We start from the raw sequence: 15,622 nt of genomic DNA, 5'->3' as shown, positions 1-15,622 counted from the left end.
TGGCAGGGTCCCTTTCTAAATCAGCAGATGTTATTCATTCCTTTAACCAGGCATGTGGTGTAACAGACCCTTGGAGATAAAAAAAATCCTACATCTTAACAATATTCTTTCTTTTCCAAAGTCCATCGGACGTGTTCCAGAATTGATATTTTCCTCAGAGACAACACGTTGCTCCTGATACTAAAGTCCACTGATTATGAGGGTATTGCCATCTCGGACCACAGCCCAGTGGTAATGGTATTGTGTTTTCCTGATAACGTTCTCCCACAATGCACTTGGTGACTCAATCCACGTATCATCTCAGATGAAGAATTTAACACACATATCGGCCCAAATTGATTTTTTTCCTTGAGGTCAACCAGCTACCAGAGACAAGTATGTGCAATCTATGGGAACCGTTGAAAGTTGAGAGAATGCCAAGAGTGTGCAAAGCTGTCATCAAGGCAAAGGCTGGCTACTTTGAGGAATCTCAAATATAAAATATATTTTGATTTGTTTAACACTTTTTGGTTACTACATGATTTCATGTCTTAATTCATAGTTTTGATGTCTTCACTATTATTTTGCAATGTAGAAAATTGTAAAAAAAAAAAAGAAAACCCCCTTGAATTAGTAGGTGTGACCAAACTTTTGACTGGTACTGTAACTTCTAGATTTGGCAATGTTTCAGGTTACAAAATCAATTTCACAAGAAGAGTACTCTTTCCGATCAATAAGCAAGCAGTAAATCTATCTTTGAATTCATTTCCTTTCACGGTAGCTTCCTATACTTATTTAGGGGTCTGTGGGACTTGGAAATTCAAAGGCCTGTTACATTTTCATTTCAAGCCAGCTTTGGCGATGGCTATGCAGGACCTCAATCGCTGGTCGACACTCCCCATATCACTTGCTGGCAGAGTCAACTCGGTCAAGATGGTTATCGTGCCAAGATTCTTGTATCTGTTTCAAACTATTCACATCTTTATAGCAAATTACCTTTTTCAAGAACTGATTAGACATACAGCGCATTTGGAAAGTACATTTACATTTACATTTAAGTCATTTAGCAGACGCTCTTATCCAGAGCGACTTACAAATTGGTGCATTCACCTAATGACATCCGTAGGTATTCAGACCCCTTGACTTTTTCCACATTTTGTTACGTTACAGCCTTATTCTAAAATCGGCTAAATCGTTTTTTCCTGTCATAAATCTACACACAACACCCCATAGTGACAAAGCAAAAACGGAAATATCACATTTGCATAAGTATTTAGACTCCTTACTCAGTACTTTGTTGAAGCACCTTTGGTAGCGATTACACCATTGAGTCTTCTTGGGTATGACGCTACAAACTTGGCACATCCGTATTTGGGGAGTTTCTCCCATGCTTCTCTGCAGATCCTCTCAAGTTGTGTCAGGTTGGATGGGGAGCGTCTCTGCACAGCTTTTTTCAGGTCTCTCCAGAGATGTTCGATCTGATTCAAGTCCAGGCTCTGGCTGGGTGACTCAAGGACATTCAGAGACTTGTCCCGAAGCCACTCCTGCATTGTCTTGGCTCTGTGCTTAGGGTCATTATCCTGTTGGAAGGTGAACATTCGCCCCAGTCTGAGGTCCTGAGCGCTCTGGAGCAGGTTTTCATCAAGGATCTCTCTGTACTTTGCTCCATTCATCTTTCCCTCGATCTTGACTAGTCTCCCAGCCCTGCCGCTGAAAAACATGGTGCAGGTTTCCTCCAGACGTGATGCTTGGCAATCTTGCTTTCATCAGAACAGATAATCTTGTTTCTCATGGTCTGGGAATCCTTTAAATGCCTTTTGGCAAACTCCAAGCAGGCTGGCATGTGCCTTTTACTGAGGAGTGGCTTCCGTCTGGCCACTCTACCATAAAGGCCTAATTGGTGGAGTGCTGCAGAGATGGTTGTCCTTCTGGAAGGTTCTCCCATCTCCGCAGAGTAACTCTGGAGCTCTGTCAGAGTGACCATCAGGTTCTTGGTTACCTCCCTGACCAAGGCCCATCTCCCCCGATTGCTCAGTTTGGCCGGTCGGCCAGCTCTAGGAAGAGTTGGTGGTTCCAAACTTTTTCCATTTAAAAATGAGTTCTTGGGGACTTTCAAAACTGCATCATTTTTTGTTTTTTGTTACCCTTCCCCAGATCTGTGTCTCAACACAAAAACCTGTCTCGTAGCTCTGCGGACAATTCCTTCGACATCATGGCTTGGTTTTTGCTCTGACATGCACTTGCAACTGTGGGACATTTTATAGAGAGCTGTGTGCCTTTCCAAATTATGTCCAATCAATTGAATTGACCACAGGAGGACTCCAATCAAGTTGTAGAAACATCTCAAGTATGATCAATGGAAACAGGATGCACCTGAGCTCAATTTCGAGTCTCATAGCAAAGGATCTGAGTACTAATGTAAATAATGTATATATTTTTTTTTTAAATTAGTAAACATTTCTAAAAACCTGTTTTCGCTTTGTCGTTATGGGGTATTGTGTGTAGATTGATGGGGAAAAAATATAGTTTAATCCATTTTAGAATAAGGCTGTAACTTAACAAAATGTGGAAAAGGTCAAGGGGTCTAAATACTTTCCGAATGCACTGTACTGTATGCTGTATTACTTCAGTGAAGGCTGCTGAGGGGAGTACGGCTCATAATAATAGTTGGAAAGGAGCGAATGGAATGTCATCAAACACATGGAAACCATGTGTTTTATGTATTTGATACCATAACACTGATTCCGCTCCTGCCATTACAACGAGCCCGTCCTCCCCAATTAAGGTGCCACCAACCTCCTGGGATCTACATTCATTTGGAATATTAAGATTGCACAGTTGCGTAAAGCGTTTTTGGAAAGACAGAAAGGACAGAAAGAAATTGGGTCTTGCCCTACCCAATTTCCTCCATTACTTCTGCGCTGCCAATATTCACAAGATAACCGTTTGGGTCTCTACATTCTTAGAAGGGGAAGGACCGGTGTGGTCCCTTATGGAAAACATCATCCCCAGTTTCCTTAGTCTCTGTCCCCTTACCATTGAGTAAACAATATCACTCAAACAACCCTATTGTGAAAAGCTCACTCAGGATATAGTTTATGCTTAGGATCCACTTTGGACATAGACAAGACATCCATGCCTTTTATTTCCAACACACTCTTCACGCCTTCTCTCATAGACACAGCCTTCCAGCTATGGTTTCAGAAAGGATTGAGAGTGTAAAATACCTCTTCCATGACAGATTATTTATCCCCTTTGAACATCTAGTTAGAGAGCACAGTATACCCCAGACACACTTCTTTAGGTACCTGCAGATTCGCAACTTTACAAAAAAGATCTACCCCTCTTTCCCATCTCTCCCACCCACTAGCTGTCTTGAAGAATGTTTGAACCTGGATCCCTATGCAAAGAGACACATTTCAATGCTGTTTGACATTATTCAGAGTATGGCATGCCCCACTCTTGACCATGTAAAGCATTCTTGGGAGGAAGAGTTTGGAAGCGAGATCTCCGATATCACCTGGCATTCTGCAATTGACAGGATACACTCATCCTCTATCTGCATTAGACATGGGTTACTTCAGTTTAACGTATTTCATTGCGTACACTTTTGCAGGAGTAGACTTGCCAGATTGTATCCCGATATAGACCCAGCCTGCTCTAGATGCCATCAGGCACTGTGTATCATATGCATTGGTCATGCTGACGCTAGTTCCATTCTGTAACTTTATCTTTCAGACTTTCTCATATACTGTATATGCAATAAGGAAATTGCCCCAGATCTCTCCGTCGCTCTTTTCTGGGTAGGCACCGATGGTCTTACTTTCTGTAACACCCAAGCAGAGGCCATAGCCTTCTCGTCCCTTCTGGCACACCCACTTGTTCTTTTTGAGTGGAAGTCAGATACACCGCCATCACATGACTGGGTTAGGGATGTTATGGCCCCTCTTAAACAGGGTTAGGGATGTTATGGTCCCTCTTACACTGGGTTAGGGATGTTATGGCCCATCTGAAACTGCGTTAGGGATGTTATGGCCCCTCTTAAACTGGGTTAGGGATGTTATGGTCCCTCTTACACTGGGTTAGGGATGTTATGGCCCATCTGATACTGGGTTAGGGATGTTATGGCCCATCTGAAAATGCGTTAGGGATGTTATGGCCCATCTGAAACTGCGTTAGGGATGTTATGGCCCATCTGATACTGGGTTAGGGATGTTATGGCCCATCTGAAACTGGGTTAGGGATGTTATGGCCCATCTGATACTGGGTTAGGGATGTTATGGCCCATCTGATACTGGGTTAGGGATGTTATGGCCCATCTGATACTGGGTTAGGGATGTTATGGCCCATCTGATACTGGGTTAGGGATGTCATGGCCCATCTGAAACTGTGTTAGGGATGTTATGGTCCCTCTTACACTGGGTTAGGGATGTTATGGTCCCTCTTACACTGGGTTAGGGATGTTATGGTCCCTCTTACACTGGGTTAGGGATGTTATGGTCCCTCTTACACTGGGTTAGGGATGTTATGGCCCATCTGAAACTGGGTTAGGGATGTTATGGTCCATCTTAAACTGGGTTGGCAGAGTATCTCTCTGGGTTAGGGATGTTATGGCCCATCTTAAACTTGAGACGCTAAAATATTCTACCCCTGGCTCCTCTCAAAAGTTTTACAAGGTCTGGCAGCCATTTTGCGACTACTTTGAGCGTAACCTCTGCGCTGAGAACTTAATGTAGCCTCTGCAATCCCCCCATATCCTTTTATAATTTATATTTATATTTACATCCATGTACTTATATAGAATATATTTTTTATTTTATTGTCCAACGGCTGTTGCAAAGGATAGTATCAATGTAACCTGTTGCTTTATTTATGTTCTCTTACTGTAAATGATGTTCTCTCTTTGTCTACTTTAAAAAAACAATAAAAACAATTGCAATATAATGCACCAAGGACCCAATAATGCCTTTATTCTGTGTAAAATATGTATGAAATGTTTAGAGGTTATCTAAGATGCAGGCATTGTTTCAGACTACTAACTGTTAGTGTTATTAACTACCTTAAATTATATTTCACATAACCTGTCGACTATTAAGGTGCCAACATCCCTCATTCAACTATGGCGACTGTAAAGCTTGTCGTGGTTGGAAGAAGAGGAGGACCAATGCGCAGCGTGGTAAGTGTCCATATTGTTTTAATATGAAAAATGAACACTGAACAAAAACAATAAAATGACAAACGAACACTCCTGTACGGTGAAACAAAACACAGAACAGAAAATAATCACCCACAAAACACAATGACAAACAGGCTACCTAAATATGGCTCCCAATCAGCGACAACGACTGACACCTGCCTCTGATTGAGAACCATACTAGGCCCAACACATAGAAATCTACCAACAGAACAAAACATAGAAAAACAACATAGAATGCCCACCCCAACTCACGCCCTGACCAAACTAAAATAAAGACATAACAAAGGAACTAAGGTCAGAACGTGACAGCGACACCAATTGCCTTGTATGAAGCTCAATACATGAAACAAAATCACATTTTGTGTTCTGTGCCACAGTTCATGGTCCCTCACTAATAAATTGTCAGCACGGAATGAGTTACAAATCTGTTTTAACATGTCTGAAATAGATGGGATAGTGACTCTAAATCACTGTTGTGTCCATTAATGACCGTACAGATGGAGTCAGGATACTCTTTATCTGTCCTGACAAACTTCACAGATCATGTTCTTGTAGAATACTAAATAAATCAAGCTTCTCAAGCTTCCCAGTAACCTAATTTGATATGCTTTTATATGCTTTCTTCAATGAAAGAATCATTACTACATGGCTACAGAAGCTGACTCTACATGTAGGCTAATCCGACCATGCTACACATGCAGCTGCCCTGATAACACCAAAACCAGGCCTTCTTATTTTGCTCCAGTGACACAACAGTAGAATAACTAATTGTTCCACTTTGAGGTTATGTTGACTGACATCTTGACTGACAAAGCAAATCAAAGTAATTACGCACATACACGTGAATCTTATCTGAGATGTATTATTTAAAAAGGTTCCAATCATTTGTCTTCAAAGTCAAGTTTGACAGCTCAGTTTGCAAGGCTGACTTCAAGATCCTTGCTTGCTCTGTCATGACATTATTTGAAAGTAACTTTATGACAATAAATTAACTTTAAAGGAGTAATATCTATGACGGCAATTCCAATCCTTCAGGTAATAACACAGAAAAAAGATCTATCGTACAATTCACTTAATAAATTAATAACTCACTTTGTACATTTGATAAAATGCTAAGTGTGATATTACTGAAAAGATTTCCATTGAATGAAGTCACCATTGGATCATTTATTCAGTGCCTACAGTAAGACCAAGGCATACATAACCCCCAAGTGTACATAACTAGTAATGGAATTAACTACATTGACTCCCTCCCAGATTGCACAACATTTCAATAAATATCGATATGAGAACCCACATGGATAGACACTCCGTCTATCCATGTGGAGGGTGAACCATACTCTTGGCTACCACGTGCACGTTGATCAGGAGAATAGTCAAATCTATACATTGTAGCTCAATAAATACGTTTCCCATAAAATGTTTTTTTTTTAAACAGAACATACAAATACACCTCTATTGACTTTCATTTATACTCAGGATATCAAACAGCCAATCCTGGCATTTCTTCAACTTTGTTCTGAATTATTCCAAACATTTGAAATTGATAATAGACTTGATGCTGCTAATGTTTCTAAAAGTAGCTGCATATCACAATCAACAACCAAGTCCTAGTATCTAACACTTCTTCTGCCAGTGCACTGTCTGGAGTTGGCACAGTCAGTTGGCAAATAATTATCAGTTCAGTTCAAGCGGAGTAGATGAACCAGAATTGCCACTCATTGGTATGACGTTTCCGCTTCATAAGGCCAGACAGATGTAAACAGTTCATTCTCTTGATCACCCATAAAGACACAAATGGTGGTTTATAAGGTCAAAACAGGATAAATACAAAATTAATTGGGGGTAGATCGGAGACTTTAAAGATTGGGTGCAAGTGCCATGGAGAGGTCAAAGACTTCAGCCTTTAGGTCTGTGTGAGCGTGTCCATCCATCCTCTCTTGGCTCGGTTTCATCCCCTCTGACAGATGTGCTCAGCTGCTATCGTCTGTCTTGTCGCCCTCCTGAATGTCAAGCTGTGTGCTCTCGTCAACGTTCTCCAGAGAGTCCGCCCGCTGGATGGTCAGCTCAGATGGGTCCATCATGGGCAGGATGCTCTGCTCTGGGTACAACCAGGGCTTCTGATCCGGAGAGTTCTGCTTCTTCCACTCGGGGTAGCTCTGGCCGGCCTTGTGAACACACTTCAGCACCTGCAGGGAGAGAGGAGGGTGTCAGAGACCTAGAGCTGAGCCCCAGCCTAGTTTTCCCCCCTCACTTACTGCATTTACTGCACTTTTATACAGTTCTGTCCAGAGGCATATACGTGTATAGTGAGTGTACAAAACATTAAGAACACCTTCCTAATATTGAGTTGCGCACCACCCGCCCATGTTGACTCCAATGCTTCCCACAGTTGTGTCAAATGGGCTGGATGTCCTTTGGGTGGTGCAACCATTCTTGATACACACAGGAAAATGTTGAGTGTGAAAATTCCGAGCAGCGTTGCAGTTCTTGGCACCTACTACCATAGCCCGTTCTAAAGGCACTTAATTGCCCATTCACCCTCTGAATGGCACACACACACACAAACCATGTCCTAATTGTCTCAAGGCTTAATTAAAAATCCTTCTTTAATCTGTCTCCACCCCTTCATCTACATTGATTGAAGTGGATTTAACAAGTGACATCAATAAGGGATAATAGCTTTCACCTGGATTCACCTGGTCAGTCTATGTCAAGTAAAGACTGGCCTACACACAATATCACATAATGCCAATGTGGAATTATGTTTTTAGATTTTTTTTTACAACTGAAAAGCTGAAATGTCTTGAGTCAAGTATTCAACCCTCTTGTTATGGTAAACCTAAATAAGTTTAGGTGTAAAGTCACATAATAAGTTCAGTGGTGTAAAGTACTTAAGTAAAAACACTTTAAAGTACTACTTAAGTATTTTTGGGGGGATATCTGTACTTTCCTATTTATATTTTTTGACAACTGTTACTTTTACTTCATTACATTCCTAAAGAAAATAATGTACTTTTTTCTGCATACATTTTCCCTGACAGCCAAAAGTACTTGTTACATTTTGAATGCTTAGCAGGACACGAAAATGGTCCAGTTCACACACATCAAGAGAACATCCCTGGTCATCTCTACTGCCTCTGATCTGGAGGACTCACTAAACACAAAAGCTTCCTTTGTAAAGTATGTCTAAATGTGTTGGGAGTGTGTCACTGGCTATCTGTAAGAAAAATTTAAAAAACAAGAAAACTGTGCAGTCTGGTTTGCTTAATATACAGTTGAAGTCGGAGGTTTACATACACTTAGGTTGGAGTCATTAAAAATGGTTTTTCAACCACTCCACATATTTCTTGTTAACAAACTATAGTTTCGAAAAGTCGGTTAGGACATCTACTTTGTGCATGACACAAGTAATTTTTTCCAACAATTGTTTACAGACAGATTATTTCACTTATAATTCACTGTATCACAATTCCAGTGGGTCAGAAGTTTACATACACTAAGTTGACTGTGCCTTTAAACCGCTTGGAAAATTACAGAAAATTATGTCATGGCTTTAGAAGCTTCTGATAGGCTAATTGACATCATTTGAGTCAATTGGAGGTGTACCTGTGGATGTATTTCAAGGTCTACCTTCAAACTCAGTGCCTCTTTGCTTGACATCATGGGAAAATCAAAAGAAGTCAGCCAAGACCTCAGAAATAAAATTGTGGACCTCCACGTCTGGTTCATCCTTGGGAGCAATTTCCAAATGCCTGAAGGTACCACGTTCATCTGTACAAACAATAGTAAGCAAGTATAAACACCATGGGACCACGCAGCCATCATACCACTCAGGAAGGAGACACGTTCTGTCTCCTAGAGATGAACGCACTTTGGTGCGAAAAGTGCAAATCAATCCCAGAACAACAGCAAAGGACCTTGTGAAGATGCTGGAGGAAACAGGTACAAAAGTATCTTTATCCACAGTAAAACGAGTCTTATATCAACATAACCTGAAAGGCCACTCAGCAAGGTAGAAGCCACTGCTCCAAAACCTCCATAAAAAAGCCAGACTACGGTTTGCAACTGCACATGGGGACAAAGATCATCATATTTGGAGAAATGTCCTCTGGTCTGATGAAACAAAAATAGAACTGTTTGGCCATAATGACCATCGTTATGTTCGGAGGAAAAAGGGGGACGCTTGCAAGCTGAAGAACACCATCCCAACCGTGAAGCACGGGGATGGCAGCATCATGTTGTGGGGGTGCTTTGCTGCAGGAGGGACTCTACAAAATAGATGGCATCGTGAGGAAGTACAATTATGTGGATATATTGAAGCAACATTTCAAGACTTTTACTCACAAAGTATTTTCCTGGGTGACTTTTACTTGAGTCATTTTCTATTAAATGTATCTTCAATTTTACTCAAGTATGTGGGTACTGAAGTGGGTAATTTTTCCACCACTGAATAAGTTGCATGGACTCTGTGTGCAATAATAGTGTTTAATATGATTTTTGAATGACTACCTCATCTCTGTACCCCCCCCCCCCCCCCCCACACACACACAATTATCTGTAAGGTCCCTCAGTCCAGCAGTGAATTTCAAACAGATTCAACCACAAAGACTAGGGAGGTTTTCCAATGCCTCGCAAAGGGGACCTATTGGCAGGTGGGTAAAAATAAAAAAATATCCTGAATATCCCTTTGAGCATGGTGGAGTTATTAATTACACTTTTAAAGGTGTGTAAATACCCCAAGTCACTACAAAGATACATACGTCCTTCTTAACGCAGTTGCCCGAGAGGAAGAAAACCACTCAGGGACTTCACTTCACCAATGGTGACTTGGCCGTGATAGGAGAAAACTGAGGATGGATCAACAGCATTGTATTTACTCCACAATACTAACCTGACTGACAGAGTAAAAAGAAGGAAGCCTGTACATAATAACAATCTTACAAAACATGCATCCTGTTTGCATCAAGGCACTAAAGTGTCATGCTAACCAAAACGACCGCGAGCGTACGCCATCGCGTGCATGAAATATCAAAACAAACTCTGAACCAATTACATTAATTTGGGGACAGGTTGAAAAGCATTAAACATTTATGGCAATTTAGCTAGCTAGTTTTCTGTTGCTAGCTATTTTGTCCTGGGATTTAAACATTGGGTTGTTATTTTACCTGAAATGCACAAGGTCCTCTACTCCGACAGTTAATCCACAGATAAAACGGTAAACCGAATTACTTTCTCCTCCGTCCTCAGGCTTCTTTTTTACTTCTTTGGACTTTATATGGCGGTTGGCAACTAACTTTATGGTGCATTACTACAACCGACTGGAGTGTGGTCGTCAGTTCATCTTTCAATCTCCCACGTGGTATATGCTCCTTAAAACTAATGAGGAGATGGCACGTGGTATATGCTCTTAAAAACCAACGAGGACATGGGAGAGGCCAGACTTGCAACGCGTTGAGCGTCACAAATAGAACCTATTTCTATTTTAGCGCCTTGCCACGCAGACGCTCGCTGAGGCGTGCAAGCAGTGTGGGTGCAATGATTGAATAACATGTGTACATTTATTTTGCAAAGCTCGCGCACGTGACACAGGCAGTGTGCTCAGCATGTAATACTGACAAAAATATGGCAAAGCTTTTCAATTTTGTCCTGAATACAAAGTGTTATGTTTGGGGCAAATCCAATAGAACACCATACTGAGTACCACTCTCCATATTTTCAAGCATAGTGGTGGCTGCCTCATGTTATGGGTATGCTTGTAATTGTTAAGAACTGGGGAGTTTTTCAGGAAAAATAAGAAACGGAATGGAGCTAAGCACAGGCTAAATCCTAGAGTAAAACCTGGTTCATTTTGGTTCCAATTTCACAGAGCTTGAAGTATTATGAAAATAATAACTGGGCAAATGTTGCATAATCCAGGTGTGGAAAGTTCTTAGAGACTTACCCAGAAAGACAGAGCTGTAATCGCTGCCAAATGTGCTTCTACAAAGTATTAATTCAGGAGTGAGTACTTATGTAAATTATATATTTATGAATTTCATTTTCAATAAATTTGCTAAAATTTCTGAAACACGTTTTCACTTTGGCATAATGGGTTATTGTGTGTAAATGTGTGAAAAAAAGCTATTTTGAATTCAGGCTGTAACAAGGAGTGTGAATACTTTCAACTTCAACCCTTGGGTTGTGCCGTGGCGGAGATCTTTGTGGGCTATACTCGGCCTTGTCTCAGGATGGTAAGTTGGTGGTTGAAGATATCCCTCTAGTGGTGTGGGGGCTGTGCTTTGGCAAAGTGGGTGGGGTTATATCCTGCCTGTTTGGCCCTCTCCGGGGGTATCATCGGATGGGGCCACAGTGTCTCCTGACCCCTCCTGTCTCAGCCTCCAGTATTAATGCTGCAGTAGTTTATGTGTCGGAGGGCTAGGGTCAGTCTGTTATATCTGGAGTATTTCTCCTGTCTCCGGTGTCCTGTGTGAATTTAAGTATGCTCTCTCTAATTCTCTCTTTCTCTCTTTCTTTCTTTCTCTCTCTCGATGGACCTGAGCCGTAGGACCATGCCTCAGGACTACTTGGCATGATGACTCCTTGCTGTCCCCAGTCCACCTGGCCGTGCTGCTGCTCCACTTTCAACTCTTCTGCCTGCGGCTATGGAACCCTAACCTGTTCACCGGACGTGCTACCTGTCCCAGACCTGCTGTTTTCAACTCTCTAGAGACAGCAGGAGCGGTAGAGATACTCTCAATGATCGGCTATGAAAAGCCAACTGACATTTACTCCTGAGGTGCTGACTTGTTGCACCCTCGACAACTACTGTGATTATTATTATTTGACCATGCTGGTCATTTATGAACATTTGAACATCTTGCCATGTTCTGTTATAATCTCCACCCGGCACAGACAGAAGAGGACTGGCCACCCCTCATAGCCTGGTTCCTCTCTAGGTTTCTTCCTAGGTTTTGGCCTTTCTAGGGAGTTTTTCCTAGCCACCGTGCTTCTACACCTGCATTGCTTGCTGTTTGGGGTTTTAGGCTGGGTTTCTGTACAGCACTTTGATATATCAGCTGATGTAAGAAGGGCTATATAAATACATTTGATTTGATTTGATCTCTATCATTTGTGTTTTACTAACTTATATAATGATGTTACAATGCACGTAAGTGGGGTGCTATTCAAACAGGCTTTTGAAGAGTAGCCAGCTGTTGATCATTAATCAGTAGGTCAAGGTTTGCATTCAATAACAGCTATGAGCCACACACACAATCTTGGTTTCACACACAAAGATACACCTTGCCCTAAATAGTTGAATGCTGCACATGCTATGAAACCAGGAAAACGAGTTCTACAGGGCCGCTGAGAGTCAGCTGCTCTACCTGAGAGACTACATTGTCAAAAAGCTGAGCAGGACCTTCCAGTGGGTTTCTATGGTTACTATTGTCATTTAAGGAGAATTGAAACCCACACTCGCTGTGCGTCGATTCGCACACTTTTACTATCTAGTTCAAAGACAAGAATTATCACTGTAGCTCTAACACACACTCAGGTATTGGCTGACTGATGCTTTGGAGCTAGATTAAAAACCAGTTATAACTCTGTTGTCAAACACAAAGAAGCTAAAGAATGTAGCCGAAGGGAGATGAATAACAATGTTGTCTGAGGTCATTCACGTACCCTGGGAGCCAGAACCTGAGATGCTTTGTTCACCACCCACTTTGGAAGAGAACCTGAAATACAGAATGAAACAAATAATCCATAATCACTGCAACTCTTGGTACCTGTAGTGTAACATAATCTGTGTCAAATATCTTTCAACAAAAAAAAGATAATTTAAGCATAGGATTTGAAAAAGGTCAGTCGAAGGTGGGTCTCACCTTTGGGGTCAGCCTGTGAGAGGTAGGTAAAGGAGCAGCTATTAGGTCCTATGGCCTTCACTAGGTAGCCAGTCAGGAGGGAGATGGCTCTCACAAGGTCCTTTTTGGGAGGATATTTCTGTGAAGAAATAACCAAATCAGCTGAGACGTTATCACTTGCATATTCTGAAGCCATGTGAATAACAAGAAACACATTCATGTAACAACCTTGTAATATGCTGCGTCCATACTGTTCCAGGCAAATATTGAGTGAGAAACACTTTATACATGATGAGGTGGTTTTAATGTGGATGAATAATAATAAATTATGTTTTTATTGCAATGAGTCTCGGCTCTACCATTCCTATGGCTCAATGTCAGCTAATTGTCCTCGTATATGTACACTGATATAACATTCCGTAACTATTAGTAACTGCAGACAGACTGCTGTATGTACTGGATGGTTGCTAAGAGCCAAAGTCTACAGACAGAGGAGGTGGAGGTGAATGGCGTACTTACTGGGTGTTTGACTGAGCAGTTAATGATCACATACTCGTCGTCCGTCACCTGCCACGAACGCAGCGTCACCACATCTCTGTTCTTCAGTGGCTTCGGACACAGCCCTGAAAAAAAAACAGGACAACAAATTTAAAACAACTTGAGGAAAGATTTCTCATTTACAACATCCACCCCCCCCCCCCCCCCCCCCCCCTGCCTTTCAATGTCAGGGTAACCAAAGATTTAAAGGCAGCAACTGGACTCTTGTGTTGACTAAATACACTCTGAAAAACAGGTCACTCATGCCTTGTCTGAACTCCTGAAGACTCTGTGAAGGGGTGCCATGGAGGAAGGGGTTCCTTAAAGCAAGGGGAAAGTGGAGTGAATCTTAATACGAGACTTTATACCAGATTTATTTGACATTTTCCTCTGTGGTCATGTCATGTTTGAACCTGTGGTTTAAAGTCAATCATTAGTAAAGTTGACCCGTCAAGTTCTTGCACTGAGAGAAGAGACAAAACAACAGAGAGGAATGTGGAACAGCACACTTAACTCTAGCAGATAAGAGGAACTCACATGAATAATAACCGATATCGGCGTTAGGTGAGAGACGGGCAATGTCAAAGCTCTCCAACATGGTGGGGTCCCACTTCCTGCGATACTGTCCATCATGAAGGACGTCGTACATCGTGGCGGCCGACACATCTTTTATGGTCATTCTGCACTGAAATACAAACAGCAAAAGTAAATTGATTATTGGAGTAAAAGAATACATTAATTAGATCTGTCTCTAGATCTGCTCTTATCTGTTGAGTACTCACTATAATAAAATATGACACCAGATAAACCAATGATAATGGAAAGTTGGAAACACGCCCTAGATGCTCTTGTGATAACGTTGCCACAAAAACAAAAGGGTTGCGGTGGAAAACAGAAAAACTGTCACGCTTCCCTCAAGGGACATGGAAATGTCAAAAGACTAGAGATTGAGATACATTGGAAAGTAGAGAAAAGAGAGGAAAATGTTGTCCTTATAGTGCAATGTCTCTTCAGACTATGATATTCGTGATGGAATACAGCATGCCCCTATTTTTGTATATAATTTAAAGTTTAAATTGACTGAAAATAAAAACAAAAATGTTGTCCAGTCGACTGATCCATGGCCATGACTTCATACTGTTAGTTTTACATTACAGTGTATCAAATTGACAGGTGAGTCAAACCAAGGTTTCCTTACTTTTATCTTGTGAACTTTTGGTACGTTTTTTCCCCCCTGAGGGGATGTTACAGGGGCCACCTCGACCCAGACCTCCATCCCGTTCTTGTCATATTTGCTGTACCAGTTGTCCGTTGACAAGGCTTGTCTTCTGAAGTCTGCAAAGACTGCCTCGTCTGGTATAATTCTCGAGAGAACTCGAGACATAATTTATATCCAACAATAAATCCTTATGAACGAATGAAAAAGCGGTAGCCTACTTAACGAGCAAAAGAAGAAGCGAAATGCTACAAGTCACTGAATTGATGTTGTGTATCCCCTCCGACCCTCTTGCCTCTAACAAAATGCTATTCTAGTAGTGACAGTGAGATAAATACGTTTTTCTACTCACTGATTAGCATATCAAGTTGGACTGGATTTTTGTGTTAGATTCCTTACCTACCCAGTTTTCAGCATATCTAAGACCCTTTGTGTGTTTCGTACTTAAAATCCAGGGCAGGGTGTTCTTTACCTGCAGTTTTACACCCCTATCAACATGGCCACGCCCCTTTCAACAAACTATATCAAGTAATAAATACAAGAGTTTGTTTGGCAAAGAAGTCACGATTAAATTCTAAATGTTGTGTCGTATAGTAAATGCACAATATATTATGCAAAAATGCTGTGTCGTACTGAAATCGTACTGAAATTGCACAATATCTTATGTAACAAAAATATCCGTCCTCGTGGCACAGAAACTGGCCCGTTGGTTACAATCACTGATGCACTGTGAATTGCATGATTAGGCCCATTCATCTATGGATTAGGCAACATTCCATTCATTAGGGCTAATAACCTTTGACCGGCAACACAATATGAAATGGATGAAAAAAAGTTACAAGATCAATT

At 41.4% G+C, this 15,622-nt stretch overlaps 1 protein-coding gene across 1 annotated transcript; it reads right to left on the bottom strand.

Moving 5' to 3' along the window:
- Positions 1–5,156: 5,156 nt before the first annotated feature.
- LOC129858039 (START domain-containing protein 10-like) lies at positions 5,157–15,246 on the bottom strand. The gene is made up of 6 exons (XM_055926924.1): positions 14,756–15,246; positions 14,095–14,242; positions 13,540–13,643; positions 13,042–13,159; positions 12,842–12,894; positions 5,157–7,365 (listed from the first exon to the last, which is right to left on the bottom strand). Exons 1-6 carry the CDS (start codon positions 14,939–14,941, stop codon positions 7,150–7,152), a joined length of 825 nt encoding a protein of 274 aa, XP_055782899.1. The 5' UTR covers positions 14,942–15,246; the 3' UTR covers positions 5,157–7,149.
- Between the last annotated feature and the right edge of the window lie 376 nt (positions 15,247–15,622).

This window comes from Salvelinus fontinalis, chromosome 6 (assembly GCF_029448725.1).
Source record: "Salvelinus fontinalis isolate EN_2023a chromosome 6, ASM2944872v1, whole genome shotgun sequence".
Classification (NCBI taxonomy): Eukaryota; Metazoa; Chordata; class Actinopteri; order Salmoniformes; family Salmonidae; genus Salvelinus; species Salvelinus fontinalis.
This window is presented reverse-complemented; position numbering and strand designations above follow the sequence as displayed.